Below are 24,771 nucleotides of genomic sequence, written 5' to 3'. Positions count from 1 at the left end.
TTCGCGCGTGAATTAAAACTTTCGTTAAATGCGTGTTCTATCCCCGTGGGCGCGATTAACGCATTACAAACGACTACAAAGTATCAGATCGAGATTAATTTCCGGTCACGTACAAGCGATTTCGCGAAAACTTTAACTTTTCTCACCATCCCTAAAATAGCCTATTTCGTACCCGATGAGCCTTTTCCGCGGTCGTCAATAGCGATCCCACCAAATTTGAAACTTGCCGATCCCCGTTTTCATATTCCGAGTCCAGTAGATATGCTTATCGGCTCTGGAGCCACGTTATCACTTCTATCAGTCGGTCAAATACGCGTTTCGAACGGGAGCGATTTAACGTTGCAAAAAACACAATTAGGTTGGGTGATTGCGGGCGGTATTGCGAATGACAACCTCAAAAAATCAGCAGTGACGTGTAACTTAAGTGTTTTAACCGAACAGTTAGCGAAATTTTGGGAAATCGAAGAGGTTAAAAACGTAGTGGGCGTATCAGATCCGGAGTCTCTATGCGAGCGGCATTATGTAAAAAGTACAACACGCGATCGAACCGGGCGGTATATTGTGCGTCTTTCATTTAACGACTAAGTAGCAGATTTAGGAAACTCTCGGGCGCAAGCCCTTCGTCGGTTTCATGCGATGCGCCGGAAAATGCAAGCAGACGATGAACTCAATCGTTAATATACGAAGGTGCTTGACGAATACATAGCACTCGGACGTATGACGTTGTTGCAAAACGAAACACCAGACGGATACTACATGCCACATCATGCGGTCGTAAAATCGTCGAGCAGTACGACAAATGTGCGTGTAGTATTCGACGCGTCCGCGAAAACTGACAGAGGCGTCTCGTTGAATCAAAAACTACTTGTACGCCCCACCATTCAACCGAAACTTTTCGAACATTTAATGCGATTTCGATCTTATGCATTCGTCTTAACCGCAGACATAAAAAAATGTATCGGCAGGTCTTAGTGCATCCCGACGACAGGCAATATCAGCGTATTTTTTGGAATCATGGGAAAGAGATCGCGGTATACGAGCTGAACATGGTTACGTTCGGAGTCGCCTCTGCTCCCTATCTCACGATACGAACGCTTCACCAGTTTGCGGACGATGAGGGGCGCGATTTTCTGCGAGCAGCAAAAATTTTAAAACGCGACTTATACGTTGATGACCTGTTAACAGGTGCAAATTCGATCGAAGAACTTGCGATACTTCGCGACAAAATTATCGGTATCTTGGGGCGCGGAAAATTCAATATTCGCCAATGGGCATCCAACGATAAATACGCGTTCGATACGCTAGATTGGAAAATTTTTGAGAGTGATTGTGCGGTAAAGACGGAAGCAGTTTCGAAAACACTCGGGGTAACTTGGGATTCGCGAGCGGATACGTTTATTTATACCGTCAAAGAAATTACAATTCCAAATAAAATCACGAAGCGCCATATACTTTCCGAGATTGCAAAGATTTTTGATCCACCGGGTTTATTGGGACCGGTAGTTCTGTACGCGAAATTAATTATTCAGGAGTGTTGGAAACAAAAGTGTGATTGGGACGAATCGGTACCGCAGGAGTTGTATTCGCGATGGGTGGAGTTTGCGAACCAGCTGTCTCTCATCCGCAATTTTGCAGTAGACCGGAAAATCGTTATCGATAGGCCTACGAAAATCGAGTTACATGGATTTTGCGATGCGAGTCTATTAGGTTATGGTGCATGTTTTTATTTGCGTTCAGTAGATCGGTATGGAAATTGCGTTGTGCGTCTGGTATGTGCGAAGTCTCGAGTAGCTCTGGTAAAGTCGAAAACGATCCCGCAACTGGAACTATGCGGTGCCCTGCTCCTCGTGGGATTGTACAGTGAAATGCGTCCATCTCTAGAATTTGAAATTCATAAAGTAGTACTCTGGTCGGATTCAACGATCGTATTGCATTGGCGTAGAAAATCACCGGAAACTCTTAAAGTTTTCGAAGCAAACAGAGTTAGCAAAATTCAAGCGCTGGACGTCGTTCACGAATGGATGCATGTGCGAACGAAAGATAATCCGGCTGATGCACTGTCCCGAGGTCAATTATCTACCGAGTTTAAAAAAAATCGAATGTGGCTGAATGAACCTGAGTGGTTGAAAAAATTCGAAAGCGAGTGGCCGAGAATGGCGTTAACGTCACCGAGTGAATTACTAGGTCTTAAGAGCAAAACGTGTCTTTTAGTAAATTCAGGGGTAGAAATTTTTTCGCGATTTTCCTCATATTCCAAGTTAGTTAACGTGATTGCGTATTGTCTTCGTATGCGTCGTTCAAATAAGTTCAAAGGGAAATCAATCAGCGTTGAAGAAAATCTTGAAGCGGAGCGTCGGGTGTTAAAATTAATTCAAGCAGAGCAATTGGCTGAAGAAATTGCGCGTGTATCTGCATCTAAAAAGGTAAAAAGTGCACGGTTAGCAGCGTTCGATCTATTTGTTGATGAGCATGGTATTTTACGAGTTGGTGGACGCTTAAAAAACGCGAAAATTTCCTTCGATCAAAGGTATCAAATTTTATTACCATCGCACCATCATGTATCTGATTTGATAATCCGAGATGCGCACTATCGTACTTTGCATGCGGGAATCCAAACTACATTACACACTATAAGACAGCGTTTTTGGTTGTTCGACGGAAAACAACAAGTTCGAAAAATCGTACGAAAATGCGTAGATTGCGTGCGTTATCGCTCTAATCCGATTCATAGTAAAATGGTAAATTTGCCATCAGCACGCGTTACCGAGTCAGGCGCGTTTACTCACGTGGGAATAGATTTTTTTGGGCCGATGTACATTAAAGAGAAGAAACTGCGGAATCGTGATCGCGTCAAGGTTTATGGTTGTGTGTTTGTATGTATGGCATCGAAAGCAGTGCATATCGAAATAGTGAGCGATTTAACCACCGAAGGATTTTTAGGCGCGTTTAAGCGTTTTTGCGGCCGACGTGGCATTCCCAAACACGTGTTTTCGGACAACGGCACGAATTTTGTCGGAGCAAGTAATGAATTACAAGAAATTTTTGCTCTGTTTAACTCCGACCAGTTTCGTGACGATGTTGATCATTTCGCAGTCCAGAGAAACATCATCTGACATTTCAATCCGCCGCTTTCACCACACTTTGGTGGGATTTGGGAGTCGGCAGTAAAATCGTTTAAACACCATCTTAAGCGAGTGATCAGCGAACAACTCTCAACCTTTGAAGTACTTAATACTCTCGTTATCGAAATCGAAGCCATTCTTAATTCTAGACCACTTTATAGTATATCGAGTGATCCTAATGATATAGCGGCCATCACGCCGGCACATTTATTAACCGGAAGACCGTTGAATTTTTTCCGGAAGCTGACCTTTCTTGTGCTCCAGGTAACCGATTGTCAGCATGGCGTTTCATTACGAGAGCACGACAAGATTTTTGGAAGCGATGGCACCTGGAATATTTGCACGAACTTCAACGTTGACAAAAGTGAAGCAAGTCCAATCACGAGATCGGTATCGATTCCGTCGTCCTCCTCATCGATAGAAATCAACTCTGCATGCGATGGCGGCTGGGGGTTGTCATCGAGGTCCACCCGGGCGCTGATGGCATCGTACGAGTCGTCACCGTTAAAACTGAGCAAGGGAGCTTCAAACGCAACGTCACATCGTTGTGTCCACTTCCGATCTCATCGTCACAAGAAGACTAAATTTTCGATCGTATTGTCTGTCTTATATTAAACCGATTTGTGTAAACATCGCTCGAATTGTAAACACACTTACACACCACTACACTCTCACACCATCGTACGACTCGCACAGTAAGCACTTTTTCGAATACGCTACACATATGATGTTTTCGATTTGCTCGCCTTCTCTCGCAACGGGGGGAGCATGTTTAGTCGAAATGACAAAAATTCGTAGACCGCCTCGTGAGCGATGGAGGATCAACCTTGCAGCACGCCGAAGGTGGCAACACACCGAGTTCACACAAAATTCATCACATATTCACATATGCAAGCGCCGGTCAATTTCTTTCTTACCTTCATCCTTTTTCTCCTTTTGTGTCAGTCGGTACAATTAATCGCTCTCGCGCCAACTCATTAAGTCTCTCTCTATACTCTCATTAGCTAAACATTTCTCTCCTTCTCTATCATGCATCTACATCTCCATCTCCTTTGCTCCCATTAAGTGTCCACGGGTCATAGGTCTCTCCCCCTCTCTTAATTGCTTACATCATTCTCTCTCTCTCTTTTCCCGGCTTTTCACATAAGGTGTAAGAGATTGATGGGTCCTGACGACTGCAGCGGGTAGGAGAATTCAAAAGGGAAGGGGGGTCTTGCGACTACTTTGGGTGGGCGCGCTGGGTCAGTTCCGAACTATCTGTCTATACAAAACGGTCTACAGTTGTCAACTGCGATCTCGAGTATCTGGCATAGTTGGGTATTATATTCGTCCTACTGGTTTCTACATCTTTCCTCATCATCATCACGCACACGTGTATCTGGGAGTCACCTTTATGGGGTTAATTTTTCTCACGCTTTCCTTTTTCTATCATCATCGTCATCTGCATCATCTTCGAGAAGCTCGGCATGCTGCGAATAAAGCACGGCGAAAATCTGCTTCACGGACCGTGCGACGTTTGTCAATTCGTGAGTTTTTCGAGACACGTGCGGACGCGCACGTATACGTTTTCTACACGCAATACACAAGTACACACTCTTGATTGCAGGAAGTTTATCTTAAATTTATTGTTCAACCTCACTCGTTTGTATTTTTCATTAATTTTTCTTCTCTTGGGTTTTTCTCTTCGGAGTTTTTCCCTTGAGCCACGAAGTATATCTTCGTTCGTGGCTCATAATCAGTGCATTTTGAATTTATTTCACCTATAGTTCATTCCCATCCTCCGTTCCGATAAATTCAGCAAAATTGTCTTTTTTTAGGAGGATTTTGATTAATCATTTGTTAATTGAGTAGTTTTTGTACCACGATTCCTCCTAAATTTTAAGTAACAAATAAGTTGACTTCGTCAAAATAGACGCAGCCAACAGGGCAGCAACACTCTTGCTACAATTCAGTATGGATGATATCGAATGCATGAATCACCAATTTGATTCAGCTCATTGTGCTGTGAAGAATGCTACAGCTTTAAAAAAATGGATTTTAAAAGAGCAGCAACGACAAAACGATATTTTTAATCAATGTACACCTGATACACAATACTTATGCAATAAATTAGTTCTTCATGAATCTATGTCGATTTTTTTCATTTACAGCTCCTCATTACTGCGCCGATTAAAATTACTTTATCGTATTAACTGACTCTATTCGTTGGCGAGGTACTGCGGTGAAGAGGAGTAAGCCAAGCAATGTTGGGATACGCTTTCGGTTATGAAATGGTATACATGTTCTCTGGCAACACGCATCACTCGATACGCCCGCTTTTGAGAAAAAAATATGATGCTGGTACATTATACGCCTAAATAAGAAGCGAAGAGTTATCGGCCACGGCTTACACATACGTGTATCCTAGCATGACTCGTTGCACCCGCTCTTGCTAAGAAAAAAATATTACACTGGAACATTATACGCCTATAAATAAGAAGGGAGAAGTCATCGGCCACGGCTAACACATCCGTATAGATAAGAAATAATAGCTCCATTACTTGGCAAGGTACTGCGTTGAGTAAGCCAACGTTGGTCGCAGCTGAACGGGATACGCGATCCGCTACATCCACTGATACACGTTCATGATTGATCATCTTCCTCTCGCGCTGTACGTTGGGCTTGTCACACCTACACCTTTCGGACCCATCCTGATGACGTTGGAGCTTGATTCGCGGTCGGAAAGGAAGGGAGCTGTCAATACCATCCGACATCACAGCATCCGGAAGAGGCCCCCTTCCCCTGACGTTACCATCCGAGTAGTCCGCACCACCCACCGCCCGTGCCCCTCCTCCCACCGCCCGATCAGCCCCCACCGCCTCTCCTCTACCGCCCGATCAGCCCCCACCACCGCCTCTCCTCTACCGCCCGGTCAGCCTCTCCCCCCACCACTGCCTCTCCTCCACCGCCTCTTCTCCACCCACAGCTATAGCTAGAGCCTCTTCCCCCACCACTACCTCAGGGGGGGGAGCTGGGGGGGTGCCAGAACCGCCATGGTTTACCTTCTCATAAGAATCACTGGTTCAAGTACAATTGGAAAATTAATTATTTTGTAGGCTGTTGATTCACTCCTGTCTTTTTTTCCTGCCTGTCAGAATGGTCTACGCAACCAATCTTTGATGCGCTCTTGAACATCCGTCACAGTAGCTGCATTCTTCTTTTGTGTAGCACCTAAAAAAGTATGTTAGTGATTAATAAATTTCAAAAAATACATAACATGTTTCCAGAATTAAAGTACATACTTATGACTATCGATGGAAAGTGGAGATCCTTTATAGCAAGAGTTCCGTGAAAGCCGAACTAAGTTAGCTGACGACATAGTTGATCTGTTGTAATGGTAGGAATAATCTTGTTGATAGTATGAGATAAGTTTATTTTTACCAGGCTTGAAAGTTTTTTTTTCTAAAGAAAAATATTCAATGTTTTTATCAAATATAAATGCTTAAACTAGAACTAGGTAATTTGTAAATAAACCAAATACTTACAAGTTGAGATGACAAATTTTTATTTAAAAGAAGGTCTCTATCAAATTGCACTAATTTCTCTTTTAAGTTAAATGACATATTAGGCAACAAGTCGTGCATTTCTGGCTGTACCTTCATTACCGATGAATTTTGTTAGTTGGACGTAACAAGTTTTGTTAATTAATTGATCTTTGTCAACGGCGAAAAGAATAAACCGCCACAAGAGCCTTAAATAAAAAAGTATTTATAAATATAAACGCATTTCAACGGTAATTAAATAAAAATGTAAAATATATTACACATACTTTCTTTGCTGAAAGCAGCTGTTACGTCGGCGCAACGTATTATTTGAGCCTAAGCTTTTGCTCAATAGCTCGGGATTCACACTGGGCGCGTAGGTGGGACGCGAAGTTAAAAGGGTAATTCAGCTTAAAGACGCGTTACTCAAAAAGGGGTACAATTGCTTTCACGCGACTAAGATTGACTGCTGTGCAATATTCCGATGCACTTGCTCGCGGTTTTCCTTTGTCAAGAGCGGTGTATACTTCGTTCACGATCTAAAAACAGTTAACACCGTCACGAGTAAGGATATCGTATGTAATTTGACCTTGACACACTAATATAACGGTAAGCATTTTGCATTTGGCATTTAGCATTTGTCTTAACCCGATCGTTCGTTGTTATTCTAACAGTATTATTACCACGGAGGGCAACGGATTGTCCGTGGCTAATTTGATATTATCGATGACCGAAGGATGCCAATAGTGTGGCGAGTAGTGGCGTTCGCGGAAAACACTTTATACTTCCCGGTGATCCACGGGTATTAATATGGTATTCGCGCAGACAAAACACTTTATACTTCCCGGTGATCCACGGGTATTAATATGGTATTCGCGCAAACAAAACACTTTATACTTCCCGGTGATCCACGGGTATTAATATGGTATTCGCGCTAACGAAACACCTTATACTTCCCGGTGATCCACGGGTGCCAATACTATGGCGAGTAATGGCGTTCGCGCAAACGAAAACACTTTATACTTCCCGGTGATCTGCGGGTATTAACATGGCGTTCGCGCAAACGAAAACACTTTACACTTCCCGGTGATCCACGGGTACCAATACTAGGGCGAGTAATGGTATTCGCGCAAAAGGAAACACTTGGTCAAAAGAAAGAATATGATATGTTGTCACTTACTTTTATTTAAACGTGAAAGTTGTTATACAGACGTTGAACCAGCGTGAATGTAAGTCGCTCTCGAGGAAGATCAAGTGGCAGTAGAGACGGACTCTGGCAACCAGTTGATCGTACGAGGGTGGTAGCGAAATCCGACAGTGTCCTCGCTTCGCAGAAGACTGGGTTGTAGCAGAGTCGGGCTCTCACTACTCAGTCTACTTCGAAGGGTATCGTCGAATTTCGCGTGCCGAACTGAAGTGGTTTACCTCGCTTCGCAGTAGACTGAGTTGTAGCAGAGGCGGACTCTTACTACTCAGTCCACTTTGAAGGGCTATCTTCGAGCCAAGTCGAGTCGAGTCAAACTCTGAACTACGAACTGCAAACTGATTTTCCTCTGGGCCTACGGGCCTTTTTATTGCGAGAAGCGGACCTCGGTCACGCGCTGGCTCAAAAACGCAGAAAAACTTGCCGAGGGAAAATTTTGAAGAAAAGACAAGAGCCGAAAATCTAATTAGCTAGAACTGCTCTAGTTTAGCTACTCAGAAATTGGCACATCCCACATCCGGCTTGTTCTCCTCAGTGCGTCAAGAGAAGGGAAGGTGATTCACTTACTCATGCCCTTCCTTTCTCTTTTACATCAAAAGTTGACAGAATTTCAATACATTTTAATCTTAACATTACGACCAGGTAATGTTAATATTTACTAATGCTACACATTGGTTGTTCGTTCAGCTAAGTTCATTGCAAAAAGAGCGGTGAAAATCGCTTAACAATTCGGTTGATGCTAGGGTGAACAAACGATTGGTGAGTTGTTAGTTAATACTACTACTTAAGCGCCAAAACGGTGGCTGCGGCCGTACTAACTTATAATTAGCGGTGGTATTTATAATAATAGTAGTAACAATAATAATAATAATAATAATAATAATAATAATAATAACAATAATAATAATCATAATAATGATAGTAAGAATAGCAGTTGTTAGAATACTAAAGCTTTGCTTGTTGTGAGTTAACATAATTTGTTTTACCGGTAGTTTGAATGTTTATAATGTTACGAAAATAATGCGGAATTTTGGCATAATTTTGGTGAACATGTTTTTCTGCTGCTAGTAGTTGGAGAGGGAGTCGTCTCGTGGTACCCTGGGGAATCAGGACTCTGTTACCCCTATTGGAGGCAGGCATACGGACTCTCTCTCCGAGTCAAGAAAAAGGGAAGGGTTATTTTCCGTTTTTCCTTTACATTCGGGAAAAGGTGTTAGCAATCAACTAGATTACAATTTAGACTATTGCAGTATGTTTATGAAATTATTAATTCGATGAAAAAATGGTTACTCTGTAAATTATGAGTTTGCTAACTTGAATGGTAAAAATCGGATAGTTCTTTGAAGGTTACTAAAGTTGTGTACCAAATTTGTTATAGTTAATATGTAATGTAGTTGTTTGCTAGTGGTGTAGTACGTACTGGTTGTTTGTGATGATTCTGGCTTGTAATAATATTTTCGCTTATTTCTATGCATTAATTCTAAGCTATCCTTATGTTCAACCTTATGTTTATCTAACATTATATCTGAATTTAATTTTTCAGTTTAACTGTTCCCAGTTAAACTTTTGTATCTATGGTTGTAGAAAAATGTTTCATTTTGCATTTCCGGTCAGCGTGGGCCAGCGTGTATGTAAGTGAGTCATGCATGGTCGTAGTACCTTAGCTACGAGCATTCTTATAGGTGATTCACCTCTTTGCAGATGCACATTGGCCCCTGCGTTTTGTATTTTAAAATCGGCACGGAAAGATTTGAAGCAAGAGGAAAAAAAAATTAATGTGGATACACCGATGTTACACAGCGTTAAGGTGGCTCCAGTGGCCTCAATGTTAAAATTATAAATAACCCAACCGTGGTTAATAAAATTGAATTATATTCTTTGAATCCCCATCTTTCTATTCGTATAAAAAAAAATTAAGGTTGACGATGAAAATTGTAAGAAACTATGCTTAAAAAATCGTAGTTTTAATACGGGTTCCATAGGAAATGCAAGCTTACGCGATATACAACCTACTGCTGCACTTATATAAATAACCCGTAAGGTGTAAAAAATATACTATCTTGTATATATTATTACGCAGTTTTCGATGACATGAGAAAAGTGTCTTGTTATCGAACAACATCTTTAAATAATCGGAGACTAAGTATACAGTTGCGAGTGCAAGTCAGCTCTCAGCTGTCTGCATTCTGCAAAGTACATATATATAAGTATAACTACTCTTGAACTTAGGAGCGTACCGTAACAGTTCATCAATTAGGGCACCATAAAACTTTTTTGTTTTTTTATATTAACTCACTAAAGTAACAGATAAAATGTAGAATATGGCTTACAACAGTCTCTACGATAATTTTATACCATATTTTGAAGAAAACAATGATTAATTTTAAGTCTCCCCATTTTGATACGGCACTAGGCGCTGGAGCCACCTTAATAAATTCATTGTCTTCCTCATTTAAAAAACTTAGACAGTTATTAACAGGCTCTACTGATTTATTAGGTGCTTTGTCGTCAAGTACCTCATTTTCAGATTCACTTGGTAATTCCTCATTAGAATGGTCAAATATGAGGAAATCATCTTGGCCATGAACATTTCGTTCGTTTTCCACAGATACAGACGACTCATCTTGGTCAGTAATCGATGCTACATTTAATCCAGTCCTTGATAGGTTATCTTTTGAGATGTCATCTTCATTTAAAAATTAAAATTCCATCGGAATTAAAGTTTTATTTACTAGTGTAATTTCCGGACCGGTTTGATCTAAATATTGAAAAGTACTTATATGTGTAAAAAAATTTTTAACCAATTACCTACAATTAATAGTACGTACGTAATTTATTTTAGTCGAACATTGGTATCAACATAGATATTGTCATAGAATTTAAAATGAATTATTATTATTTGTTCAGAGAAAAAAAAACAAACCTTAAAAAAAATATGAGTAACTAAAACTATCTCTTGCCATGAACTTGAACTTGTAGAAATAGTACCTTGTAATTTATTCAGTAATAAAATATTAGGTTCCCCACTTTTTATTTTTTGTTTCACAATAAATTAATAGTAATAATAGTACAAAATTTATTAATATAAAGTAAAAGTGTATGTACACTAAAAATTTATTAATTTTGTTAAATAATACCTTGCTTAACCTTGAAAACAAAATTGTTCTGTTTTTTCAAAATTAAATTTAAATCAGATTGGCTCAGTGGTTTATTAAGTCCCTTAATTCCTTGTTTCTTAGCAATTGATTGAGTTAAGCTAAGATCAACTGTTGTACGAACATTTGAAGCTGCTTTTGACAGTAGTACATTTTGTGCCGTTTGGTCAGGTTTAACAAGATTGTTCGAGGTAGTGGGCATTGAAACTCGTTGTCAGAGGACCTTTTATTTTTCGGTAAACTTTTCGTACCTAAGTTACATCTAGCGTTTGAGTCAATAGTGCATTTCGAGGAATTGACAAACTAACGTTACTTATATCTTTGGCTGCAAACAAGGTAGAAATTTACATATGCAAGCGCGCGCGTGTGTGTGTATATAAAAAATGTAATGCATCACAGAAAATATCAAACAAATAGCTGTGATATAACAAAAATTGTATTATTATTACTATTACTGTTATTATTATTATTATTATTATTATTATTATTATTATTATTTCATTATAAGACTTTTTTTTCACTCACGTTTTAAGTTGATTGTATTATTTTGTGTGATACTGTACTTTTTGTAAAACCCATTTTTCTATGATGTTTTAGGCAGTTACATACAAATCTAAAAAAAATTAAAAAAAAAGTATCAGGTAACTTAACAAAACTTATATATACATGTTTAACTAAAACTTAGACTCCATGTAAGATTGATACAATTAGAATTAAATTAAATTGAATACGAGCTCGCATATGTGGCGCTATCGCACTACTTGATAAAAACTTAAACTTTATTTGTTACTCATTGTGAATAGAGTATAACTTTTACGATACATTAAAATTTTAGAAATAAAAAAATAGTTAATAATTAATAACTTCATTTAGTATAAAGAAGAGAGAGAACATAAAAATTATTATTAACTGGAATTCTAATGGAAAAATTAATCATATGCACTGGACATTGACAAAGCTCAGATAGATTGTTTACTTTTGTTTGGTAAAACACTTTATTAGATATTGTACAAGAGGGTTAATTACAGCGTGAGAGGCGTCGTGAGTGTGAGCGGGACAAGCGTCCGGTCGTCTCGGAGAGCAGTGCTCAAGTGCCCGAACGCAGAGGCGGCTCCCGGCAAGGCCGAAGCTCGTGAGCATGGCAGAAGTGCACGCAGCGCTTTGCTCGGCTGTTGTGCTCGGGCGCGAAACCAAACAATCCGCCCGCCTCGATCCTGGATCGAAGATTTACGTGCCGCCCGCCAAACCAGGGTCAGTCGGGGAGTCTTCTGGAGGCGGCGGAGCCGCGGGAGGCCCTGACACAGGCAGCAAGACCATCTTGGTGATGGATCGCTCGTACACGCCAATCGCCGTCTTGAGGGTAGCAGCGCGGACAAAGCCGTCGGCTCCCGGGTGGACGCTGATGACACGGCCGATCGGCCATCGGCCGCTGGACTGCAGAAGTGTAGCGTCGAGCAGGACGACCACATCGCCGACGATGAAGTTCTGGCGAGGAGTAGTCCATTTTGACCGCTGTTGACCGGACCCCCCGAACGAGCTTCCAGTGGGCGAGCGCATCCAAGCTCTCCGCAGGGGGGCCGGGCAGAACGATGGAGTTAAGAGGGCCACCGACGAGGAAGTGCCCTGGGGTTAGGATATCGAGGTCTCCAGTGTCTCCAGATAGCGGTGTCAGTGGTCGGCTATTAAAGACCATCTCGATGCCAACGAGCACCGTGGAAAATTCCTCGTAGGTGAGATGGCGTGACCCCATGACGCGCCGGAGGTGACTTTTGGTTGACTTGACGGTGGCCTCCCACAAGCCACCGAAGTGAGGAGCACCCGGTAGAATGAACTTCCAAGCAACTCCTTGATCGGCGAGAGAGCCCGCGACCAATCTTCAGTCCAGCTCGGCTGTCAGCAAGGCATCGCGCAGCTCAACATCAGCGCAGCGGAAGCAAGTCGCGTTGTCGCTCCATATCTCGCCGGGCCGACCGCGGCGTCCAGCGAATCGGTGGAGGGCGCCCAAGAAGGACGCAGCTGAGAGATCGCCGACCAGCTCCAGGTGCAGGGCCTTGGTGGCGAGGCACACAAAAACGGCGATGTAGCCTTTCATGGTCCGGACTCCTCGTCCTCTGGCGGAGAGTACATGGAAAGGGCCGGCGTAGTCCACTCCGGTGCAGGCAAAGGCAAGAGAAAGGGAGACTCGAGACGACGGCAGTGGGGCCATGAGTTGAGTCGCCGGTCGCGCTCGCAGCCGGGTGCAGACGACGCACCTGCGGAGGTGAGCCTTGATCCGCCGGGGCCCACCGAGGAGCCAAGCGCGCTTACAGACGTAGGCACTGGTGACACGGTATCCACCGTGCAGCGCCCGAGAGTGCGCCCAGGCGATGACCATGGAAGCGAGGGAAGAGGCGCCGCTGAGGATCGGCGGGTGCCGCTCCTCGTAGGTCAGCGGCGAACGCTCGAGCCGCCCGCCGACGCGCAGAATCCCGTCGTCATCGAGGAAGGCTGCTAACGGTACGAAGGGGTTCGTCTTCCACAGATGTTCGCCCCGTCGAAGACACTGGAGGTCGTCCAAGAATGATCTCTCCTGGCTGAGGCGTACACACGCGAGAAAAGCGTCGTGGAGTTCGGTCGGCGTAAGAGGTGAAGCGACCGAAAGCATGGGGCCCCTGCTCAAGCGGCTCCGGACGAATCGACGAATGCGTACGAGGAATCTAAGTAGCATGCGTAAGTTGAAGAATTGCTCGAGGTAGCTGGCGTCGAGCTGCTGCACTACGCAGCAGATGGATGAATGCTGGTTCGGTGCGGGGAGTGGGTCTAGGGGCCACGAGTCGACGTCCTCGGCGAGCCAAGCGGGGCCCTCCCACCAAGTGCGCTGCGAGCGAAGGCCGGTCATGTCGGCACCTCTGGTCGCGAGGTCGGCTGGATTTGACTGGGTCGGCACGTATCGCCAGACGCTCGAAGGTAGGATTTCCTGGATTTGGGCGACATAGTTGTCAATCAGCACGTTGTTGGTTGGCCTGTCTGAACGCAGCCAGTGCAGAACAATCTGTGAGTCGCACCATAAGTGACAGCGGTCGACAGGTACGCGTAGCTCGTCGGCAGCGGCCTGCAGGAGCTTGGCGGCAATCAGTGCGGCGCGGAGCTCGAGGCGCAGAATCGTCACGTGCGCGGATGTCTCTGGCGCCGGCTTGAGAGAGCGAATAGGCGAGAGCTTCGTCCGAGCCAGAAGAATGTGGCAGAGCGCCGGCCCAGCCCCGGGCGCGAGGCGAAAGTAGATGACGGCTGCCATCGCGTGGCGACTGGCGTCCGAAAAGCCGTGCAGGTGAAGCTCGGACGAAGGCCTGACTCCGATCCAGCGCGGTACGGTGAAGGTGGAGATGGCCTGGAGCTCGGTGGTAAATTCCGCCCATCGGCGAGTCATTGAGATCTGTGCAGGCTCGTCCCAGCCCAGTCTGGCGCGCCAGAGATCCTGGAGCAAGAGCTTGTCATTCAACACGATCGGCGCGAGCCAGCCGCATGGGTCAAACAGACCCGCGAGCGCCGCGAGCATCGTCCGCTTTGTGCTCTGCGGCTGGAGTGGTGGAGGCGTCAACTGAAAGCAGTCCGACGGTGGATCCTACTTGACCCCGAGCTCGCTGACGAGGCCTTCAGTGCTGAGCTGCTCCCAGGTCGGACGTAAGCAGACGTCCTCAAGCAGATCGTCGAGCAGCTCGCGGACATTGGCCACCCACTTCCACAGGGGAAAGCCGCCGGCCTTCATGAGCCCGCTCAGCTGGTCGCGGAGGCGCCGAGCCGCGGTGACGTCGTTGGCTCCGGAGAGAAAGTCGTCGGCGTAGCAGTCACACAGGGTGGCTGACACAGCTTCGGGCCAGTTGTGGCCTTCGTCCTGGCATAGCTGTTGGAGGGTACGCAGCGACAGGTAAGGCGAGCACCATTCGCCGTAAGTCACAGTGAGCAGCTGGTAGTGGGTTGGAGGCTGGCTGGGATCGGCAGCCCAGACGATCCGCTGCAGGTCGACGTCACGGTAGTCGATCCAAATCTGCCGGAACATCATGCGGATGTCGCTGCAGAAGGCGGCGCGGTGCCGCCGCCAGCGCATGAGCACCGATGGGAGCGCGGCTTGGAGTCTGGGTCCAGCATGGAGGACGTAGTTCAAGCTGTGGCCACTGGAAGTCGGGTTTGACTCGTTGAAGACTACTTGGAGCTTGCGCCCGCGATCAGCATGCTGCCAGATGCCATGATGATGGATGTAGTTGACGGGCCCAGCTGTAGCTGCAAGCTCAGCGCTGGTGAGTGGGCGCATGTGGCCCATCGCGAGATAGTCAGCCATGAATCGACTATACTCCACAGCCATGTCGGGGCTTCAAGGCCTCGGCGCTCTGAAGACTGTCACCAAGAAGAAGCGAACCGCTGCCCTTCAGCGGGAGGCGCACGATGTACCGCCCGTCCGCGGCGCGTCGGTGGTCTGCGAACGCACGCTCGCACTCGATGTCCTCATCTGAGCGGCGGTGAGCCTGAGGAAGATCCTCCATCTCCCAGAACCGCTGTAGCAGATCGGTTAGCTCGTTGTGCCAAGGCGGAGCCACGTCGGATTGGGCGGCTGCACAGACGGCCGACGTACCTGGAGCGAGCCCGACGGCACGGCCTGCCAATACCCAGCCGAAGACTGTGCGCTGCCCGACGATTTCTCCTCGTTGAGTGTAGCCGAGTCGTAGCAGCAAGTGGTAGTAGTCGGCGCCGATGAGGAGGTCGACGCGTTGTGGCGTGCCAAACGAAGGATCGGCGAGGTTCTCGCAGTCAGCCCACTGCCGGATTGCCTCCAGGTGCAGCGGGGTGGAGGGGGATACCAGGCCGAGCCTGGTCAAACACAGCGCTGTCAGCGCGACCGGTGGTGCGGGCCCTGGAAGCTCAAGGCGGAGATGGGCCCGGACTCTGGACCGGACGGCGGACTCGCCGCCGACGCCGGAGATGCTGGCTTCGATGGTTTCTAGTCGTGCGCCGACCAGGCGCGCGAGAGTCGCAGAGATGACGGTGACCTCGGAGCACGCGTCGATCAGCGCTCGGGCCGGAACTTGACGACCAGGAGGACCGCTCAGATGGACGAGGGCGATCGGAAGCACGGCTAGTCACGCTTGAGGTGACGCGTCAGTCGAGTGCTCTCCCGATGAAGAGGTGGGCGGGTCCGTGCGGGGCTGCTTTGATGATGTAGAGCCGTCGGGCTACCCCGAGCGGAAGCTCTCCCAGTCTTCTCGTCTCCCGGAGAAGTTCGGAATGCTGATTCGCGGCAAGCGAGGCCCACGGCCCGAAGCCGGGTTCCCTGGGCCCGGAAATGGCCCGGAAGGGACAGGTGCCGGCGCCAGGGAGTCTCTCGCGTCGTAGAGGCAAGACCGTGCGTCGAGGTAGTGCGCTTCTACGTTAGTGTACAGCTGGACCAACCGAGACGCCTTTTCCGGTGGCGGAGCTTTGATGTGCTTGAGATGGTTGGCTTGAAAATCACCCCAATATCCGCCGAGCAACTCCAACCTCGCTTCTAGCATGCCCGAGCTGCAGCGGGCTGGCTCAATCTCATGAATGGTGCGGGCTAGGTGGCCAACAACCTCGATGAGAGCCGACTGAGCACCGAACAGCGCGGTCCAGCCTTCGTCCATTCTGAAACATTAGTATTCGACGCTTGAGTGGAATATGCCACCGAGCCACAGCTAGCGGTGTAAGGGGGGTCGACAATTCGAGTCGAATCGGCAGGCGACGCGCTTGAGACGCCAAGATAACCGCCACGGCCGACAAGGAGGCCGTCGGCGGATTATTGCAACAATGGCGGCTTGATGAAGCCGGGGCACGTCTATACCACTCGTTAACTTTGGCCGTCAGCGACACAGCCTGCTTGCCGCCGTGGCTGGGCCAAATGACTGGACCGCGAGCTCTGTCAGCCGCGGCAGTCCCTCACAACATTTCACGCGTGCAGGGCGACACGGCTTCGACATTGCCGTGGCCGAACGACTGGTGCCGGGCCGCGGGCACTATGGCGACTGCGGCGGCCATGTTCGCTCTTTGTTTGTCACTTATACTTACATTGCTTCAAATAATGTGGAACCACTGGCTGTCCTCTGGGCTGCTGGTCGCTGGTTATCTCCGCGGAATCCGGCTCTCAAAGGACCAAAGTTTGGTAAATTACTTTATAAGATATTGTACAAGAGGGTTAATTACAGCGTGAGAGGCGTCGTGAGTGTGAGCGGGACAAGCTTCCAGTCGTCTCGGAGAGCAGTGCTCAAGTGCCCGAACGCAGAGGCGGCTCCCGGCAAGGCGGAAGCCCGTGAGCATAGCGGAAGTGCACGCAGCGCTTTGCTCGGCTGTCGCGGTCGGGCGCTGTCGCGCTCGGGCGTGAAACCAAGCAACTTTAAAAATTTGAAGAAGATTAGAATTAATGGGGTAGTTATCAATTGAAGAATAACTTAAAAATTTGTGACCGAAAATAACTGGTTGGGAAAATTCATCATGACATATATGTTTAATAATGATAACGAAGTCATCCGACAAGTAACAGCAATTTTCTCCGTGTTTCAAGTTTAAGAAAGAATTTTTAATTTTAATCTTAACGCAAGGATCGAAATAATCTCTAGGAAGATCTTCATCACAATTTTACCCTCTTATCAATGCAATGGCACTATCATTACAATTGTTACTTCTCAAAAAACTAGATGATCTTTTAGAAATCCTATTACTTGTTTGAGATAATAGATAAGCAGCTTTGACTACCGTGCTATCCAATACTCTCAAATAATCCTTAAATATATAAGCACTAAATCGTTCCAAAGCCCTGAAACCTAAAACGTCGTCACTTATATGCGTCAAATTATGTACATTATAAATAATATGCTCTTCCCCATAAATATCTTTCATTTGTTTAACGAACTCTAGCAGTAACTCTTTAGCACATGTATTGTTTTCTATACAATGTTTTTCTTCACTCAAAACTCTAACTGCACAATTTAATAAATTAAAGTAGTAAATATGAACTGTAGACATAAATTTTCCAAAAATAATCCCAGTATAAAATAATATCAATTTGTACTGAGTACATTTAAAATTACTACAATACTTAAAAGAGCGAGTGCCTCTCACAAAATCACTTGAAATTCATTTATTCATGCTTCAATAATCGTTGTTCAATTAAATTTATTTTTGGGTAATTTTGTTGCCCTGTCCTAAAGAATTATAAAACATCAAACCTAGTTGTTTCCTTACTCCAGAAAATAAGTGCATAGTGTCCAAGGAAACATCTTTTACTATGTCAATGCTTACTTTTTTGAAGGAGATTTGACGTTAATAAATTGAACAGGTAGATTTTCCATTTCACGGTAATTACTAGATAACCTTAAAGAAGCATAATGATTTTAAAAAATTCTTCTATTGGAAACAGTCTAACCAATTTGCGCACACCGACCACATCTTCTATTGTGAGCAGAAAAAATACAAATATAATTTCTTGCTACTGTATCAGCTACTATAGCAATGAGTTTTATTTTACATATGTTATTGCTGTACATGAAGCCATAAAGATTTAGATCAGTATACTCTTTTAATACAGGATCCAGATACTCATCAACATTTGATGGTTTGCCCGAATCATGCCACACACAAATAAAAAAGGCTTGAGATTTTTTCATATTTGTGATTTTGCCCAAATCTGGCCATAGCTGATCATTACTGCTTTTAGATAAAGACAAACCATCGATGCCAATCTGTATTTCAATAATTGATGAAATCTCATTTGGTTTATACAAATTTGGTTGTTTACAAATAGCTTTTTGTAAATCATAATAAATAAATGCACCCGAAGTTAAAGATATAATTTCATTTTTTTGCGAGGTTTGTAGTAAGGTTCGCGAGTCTACTGAAAAATTTTAAAGATCAAAAATATTTTTTAGTCCTTTTAATGAAGTAAAAATAGCATTTTGATGAACTGAAAATTGAACTGAATACGTTACGAGAAACTGTTTTAGCAATTCACTAGAATCTTCATTTTTATCTTAATCAATTGATAGAGCATCTTTGATTGAGAATGTATTAAAATACATATTTTCAGGGTTATCAGTACACGAAGTATCATCTAAATTTTCAAAGCTTACGTTTTTTTATGATTGCATTATTGTTTTTAGGATTAATATTTAAGTTGTCACTATCATTATTAACTGCGTTTCTAGTTAAATTACTACTTAAAATCATTTTTTTTTTTTAATGTGTTGATACATTTTCAAATCTACGTTTAACATGTTTTTCAATCTATTTCTTTGCTGTTGTTAACTCAAACTACAAAAACTTGTTGTCTTCATTGCTACAATAAAATAAGAAATTTTAATTATTTAAATAGCTTACTAAAAAACATGTAAAATAAAAAAACTCTTATTTTTAATACAAAAAAATTTAATTTAACTGATGAAGAGATTATAAAAAAATTTATTAAAGACAACAAATGTTTTTTCAGTCCAACCAAAAGAGTTTTTACCCTGATTACACATTCTATAGGAGCGCATTATCTCTCTGCTGCAATAAACGTGGGTGCAAAAGGGAAAGAAAAAGAAAAAAAAGTAAAGAAGAGCATAAAAGAGTGTGCGAAGAAAATAAAGCTTGAGAAAGTGATATGAGAAACAAAGTAAAAGCAAAATCTTTTATTCGGTACACAATAACTTAATAAGTAAATCCCAAGCTATTTAACCCAATAACCCAACGCAACAATGACCAGTCTTATAAGCTTCAGTTATTAATAAAATCACATTGATTATCGCAAGCGCCAATCATCGAACAACTCAGGGCACTTACTGGAAAATTTTTTTATTATTGAATTACACAAGCGCCAATCGACGCAGAACCCACGGCGCTTACTGATCATTTTGTTAATAAATGATAAATAACACAAGTGTCAATTACCATACCAGTAATAATTTATAGAAGTGTGAGCTTGCAGTCAACCAACTTTCACTTATTAAATATTCTAATTCTTGACTAGAGTAATTGATGACATTTCATTTGAACACAAAATTGTACGAACTGAACAGTATACTCTTGCTATTTGGTTTACTTAAGGTAGCAGTTTAATTTTTCGTTTCGTCAAGAATTCGATATTCTTACTAAGAAAACGTAGTTAGTTGAAAACTGTTCCTTGATAACTGCTCTATCAGGCTTTCACATTCATAGGTATTAAGGTTTTTTCTTTGTAGAGTTTCCTGAGCACAAAGCAGCTATTATAATTTTTATCAAAGTATACAATTCTTTTGCCCAATATTTCATTTTAATAAAACAGTATTAAATATTTACGAAACAATACATGTGGATCCACAGATTTAGATGATGTCTCTGCCAATGACAACAACCAGTACACCCTTTATTGTGTATAATTATGGGACTTTGTTTTCATTAACTGTACTTCATCGTGTACGATGCAGACGTTTGTAAGTGTTGGATTTGCGACTTACACGAGGCGGTGTGATCATGTTATATTTATGATAATTTTTATGTTTAGATGTGAAACAACGTTAAACATTGAAACTCCTTCAACTTTAACTGCGTACTCTAATCTTGTGGTGATGTTTGAACACCCTCTTTAACAGATAATCCCTCTTATACCTTTCATTGAATATTGGCGTTCAAATGTCAAAACTGTTCTAAGCGTTTTAAAAATGTACATTTTTACAATCAACATCAAAAAATTTACAGCCAAGGTAATAATGTAGAAATTAGTTGTTTACATAAAAATTGCTCTATGACGTTTCACTCGTACTTGAATTTTAAGCAACATTTGTTACGCAACTATACGTTTGCCAAACAAAAACTATATGTATGCGTGAGTAAAACGTGTACATTTACATGTAAAAGTGAGAAATTGTTGAGGAAACATTATTTGACTCGCGCAAGAATCAATAGCAAGTGGTCTTGTCGTATCTGTGGTACTACAAAATCGTTTCTTACTCGAAATGCTCTTAACGTGCATTTCTCAAGATACTACAGATATGCTACACTTATGGGTGTAAGTATAATTACATCGCAGTCAAAACCTTCATTAAGTGATAAAACAGTCAGTGTTATACAGGTACAGCCATTAGAAAATGAAAACTCCGAGTTTCCTCACACATTGACTGTTTCAGAAACCACCGAAATTTTTCTAAGTTATTCTGACAATATTCAACCATTGGGGGATAATATAACGAATAATGATTTTTCATTGCCAGACTTGTCAAATTCATGTGCAAATATTCACAATAAAAAATTGAATACCAGCAGTAATTACGCCAGCTGGGTATACGAAGCAATAGCAGAAGTACTACTCACTCTAAATGCCAGATTTTTAGCGGCAGAACCACTGCTTAATTACATTGTGCAAAATTTTCTTGAAATTGTAGACAGTTGCTCACAAAATTTTTATCGTTAAAAATATGTTTGTGCATGATTTTCAAAGCATTTATTACATGCTCCACCCTAGTCATGGGTCGTTACGAAATACGTACAACAGAAAGAATTTCTTCCATCATTCGTTCAACTATGTTCAACCTGCTGACTTAAAATTTAAAGACATAAACAGGTTTGAAACTAATTTGGATTTTTCATACGTACTGATTTTACAAATTCTTGAAGTTTTGTTAAGAAACAAAGAAATTGCTTATTTTATTTTTAGACATCGTGAGATCACACAAAAAAATATATATTTTGATATTAATGATGGCGATGTAATAAAAAAAAAATGTTCTTTTTCACAGCCACATTTTTTGAAGTCAGGGCTTTACGTCGATGCATTTGAGATATGCAATCCTCTAGGCTCATCTCGGGGTAAGTTTAAAGTAGTGGGCATCTATTTGATAATTCTCAATTTGCCTCCCTATATGCGTTCAAAGGTGGAGAATATCAAATTAGTAGCGCTCTTTAAGGAAGTAGACTTGAAAGCATTCGGATGGGACCAAGTCCTATCAGTACTTATTGAAGATATTCAGCACCTTGAACTGAATGGTCTCGATGTATTCGTCGATGAATGTAAATATAACTGTAAAGGTAGCATTGTTTGCGCAATTGCTGATAACTTGGGCTCACACCAAATTGGTGGCTTCACTGAAAATTTTAGTAAAAAACAATACTTCTGTCGTTATTGTGAAAATACAATGTTGGAATTTAAACGTGATCCACTAAACATAAAACCGTTTAGATCGACACAACAGTATGATACGTGCTCGGTTGAAGCTTTCAATGGTAGCACTATTGTCAAAGGAGTTAAAAAAAATTCCCCTTTGAACAGACTCTCGCACTTTCATGTTAGTAATCCTGGTCTTCCACCGTGTATCGCACACGACGTTTTCGAAGGTTTTCTACAATACGATTTGTATCTTGCCGTAATTATTTCGCTAAGTCCACGCGATTCAATAAATTTGATAAAGAACTTTTTGATCCAAAAATATTGAAAACAGTAGATGGTTTAAATAGATCTGCAGAGATTGGATACATATTCACAGATGTATCTTTTAGGGGGATTTCTTATAAGGTGGGAGATTATCTTTTTATTGGTAAGTCAGAGTATGGAAACTTTTTAATATGCAAAACAGAGCAAATTTTTACAAATGTTAAAAAAAATAATATTTACTTCTTTGGGGAGACTTTCGAAATCATTGAAATTTCTGAAATCGGTTTTTATGAAATTCTTCAATACAAAGGTCACCAAAAGAGGTCAGTTTATCGAGCGTTGTTCCTATATTCCACTCTTTTGTCTCCTGATCCCATCTTTCAGTACGAATTAAGAGGAAAGCCAATTTTCTTGACAAAATACGAGTCATTTGATATCCATGTCTAAGAAATCATGAGTATTTATCTTAATAAGCACTCATTTTTAATAGAGACTGCAAATAAAATGAGTCTGGAACTTTATGAGCTATAACTCGTATTTTAGGCAAAATAATAATTATAATATTAATAATCATAAGAAAAATAAAAATAATTATAGTATTAATATGTAAATGTATTTCTGTAATCTACAAGTGTCATGTTATTTCTTTTTGTTTCACTTTGTTGCAGATGACGCTTTTCAAAGAGTGGTCTGCATGTCGTACTCAAAAGTGTCTCGTAATTGTAAGTGAGCCAACAAATATTCGACAAGCAGTGATCAGTAGAGCTAGTGAAAAACTCGGTTTACAAGAAATTAAACTTGTGTTAGAATCTGACGGCACGGATGTAGACGAAGATGAAATCATTCTCATATTGGCACTTAAGGACGAAAAATTTATCATTTTGGAGGAAAATCAGTTGTGGTCTAAGTATAGCAGTAACAACATACCCAGTAATTCATTAGAATGTACTGGATCTATGGACAATGGGCCGAAAAATGTACCTGTCAACGAGCATGAAGGGACAAATAGTGGCCAACCTCATTCGCTTCATACAAGTTCAAGTTTCGAAAGCTGTGCCATTGATGGAAAAAATTAAATCCAGAATCAATTACATTATTGAATAAGACTGAACCATGTCCTAATAAAAAAAATTAAAAGAAACAAACCAGGGGTTATAAATGGATCATGGGACCCACGGTAAGAACGAAGTTCTTTAAAAAGACATGAGTATAAAGACACACAATTTCTGAGGTAACAAGGGGGTTACCAGAACCATAGGAAGAACCAAGCTCTATAAAAATAAGTACTGCATTTATGTACTTCACTGAAATAAAAACTTGAAAAACGAATGAAAAAAAATAAGAAAATCTAGTTCAGTACTCACGATAGTTGAACTTCATGAGTACTGTATTTATGCATGACGTCGAGGAGTTAGGACATATACAGGAGGTCTAGGATTTAAATTTCTTTATTGGAAAGTGTTTTTTTTTTTTTTTTTTTTTTTTTTAAATTGTAAAAGAAAAAAATTCAAAGTCGAATAAAAATTGTTGTGAGAAAATAAAATTAAAATTTGTTTAAAAATTAATTGCTTGGGAGTGTGAGGGGGAATGGTGGGCAAAGGTGTGCAGAAGAGTAACACGTACGGCACGGTTGGCAGATATATATAGTGGGGGAAGGGAATTGTGTAGAAAACAGTAGGTGAGGAGGACGGGGTAAGGGGGGTAACTTGAGAGGAAGAGACTTCAGGTAAACCACTTCCGTTTTAAAAAATAAATCCGTCGGTTTCAAAATTCCAGCCCCCCCCCCCAAGTACGCTACATAAAAAATTTCGTTCTAAAAAAAAAGAAATGAAAAAAAAGAAAATTAAATGAAATAAAATTAAAAAAGAAATGAAAACAAAAAAGTTAATAAATAAATAAAATATAAAGGGAATTTGAACAACAAACCAGAGGAAATAAATGGGTCATGGGATCCACGGTAAGAACGAAATTCTTCAAACATGACATAAGTATAAAAACACAATTTCTCAGGTAACAAGATGGTCACCAGACCCGTAGGAAGAACGAAGCTCTGTAAACGTTAGTACTGCATTCATGTAGTTCACTAAAAAAAAACTTGAAAAACGAATAAATCAAAAAATTTTAAAAAATCGTTCAGTACTCACGATAATTGAACTTCGTGAGTACTGTATTTATGCACAACGTTCTCACGAAGTTCAACCATCGTGAGTACTGAACGATTTTTTTAAATTTTTTGATTTATTCGTTTTTCAAGTTTTTTTTTAGTGAACTACATGAATGCAGTACTAACGTTTATAGAGCTTCGTTCTTCCTACGGGTCTGGTGACCCTCTTGTGACCTGAGAAATTGTGTTTTTATACTCATGTCATGTTTGAAGAACTTCGTTCTTACTGTGGGTCCCATG

At 42.2% G+C, this 24,771-nt stretch overlaps 2 protein-coding genes across 2 annotated transcripts; one reads left to right on the top strand and one right to left on the bottom strand.

Annotated features, from left to right (window-relative positions):
* Positions 1-717: 717 nt before the first annotated feature.
* On the top strand, positions 718-12,138 carry LOC149375838 (uncharacterized). Its single transcript, XM_089597001.1, has 4 exons — positions 718-867; positions 966-3,077; positions 3,192-3,716; positions 12,031-12,138. The coding sequence occupies exons 1-4, from the start codon at positions 718-720 to the stop codon at positions 12,136-12,138; spliced, it is 2,895 nt and encodes a 964-aa protein (XP_089453127.1).
* Positions 12,139-12,878: 740 nt separating this feature from the next.
* LOC149375837 (uncharacterized) lies at positions 12,879-14,537 on the bottom strand. The gene has a single exon (XM_089596996.1). The coding sequence runs from the start codon at positions 14,535-14,537 to the stop codon at positions 12,879-12,881; it is 1,659 nt and encodes a 552-aa protein (XP_089453122.1).
* Positions 14,538-24,771: the final 10,234 nt, after the last annotated feature.

The sequence above is a fragment of the Copidosoma floridanum genome, unplaced genomic scaffold (assembly GCF_036245765.1).
Source record: "Copidosoma floridanum isolate Cflo_tuat_1 unplaced genomic scaffold, Cflo_Japanese_pri ptg000004l, whole genome shotgun sequence".
Lineage (NCBI taxonomy): Eukaryota > Metazoa > Arthropoda > Insecta > Hymenoptera > Encyrtidae > Copidosoma > Copidosoma floridanum.
This window is presented reverse-complemented; position numbering and strand designations above follow the sequence as displayed.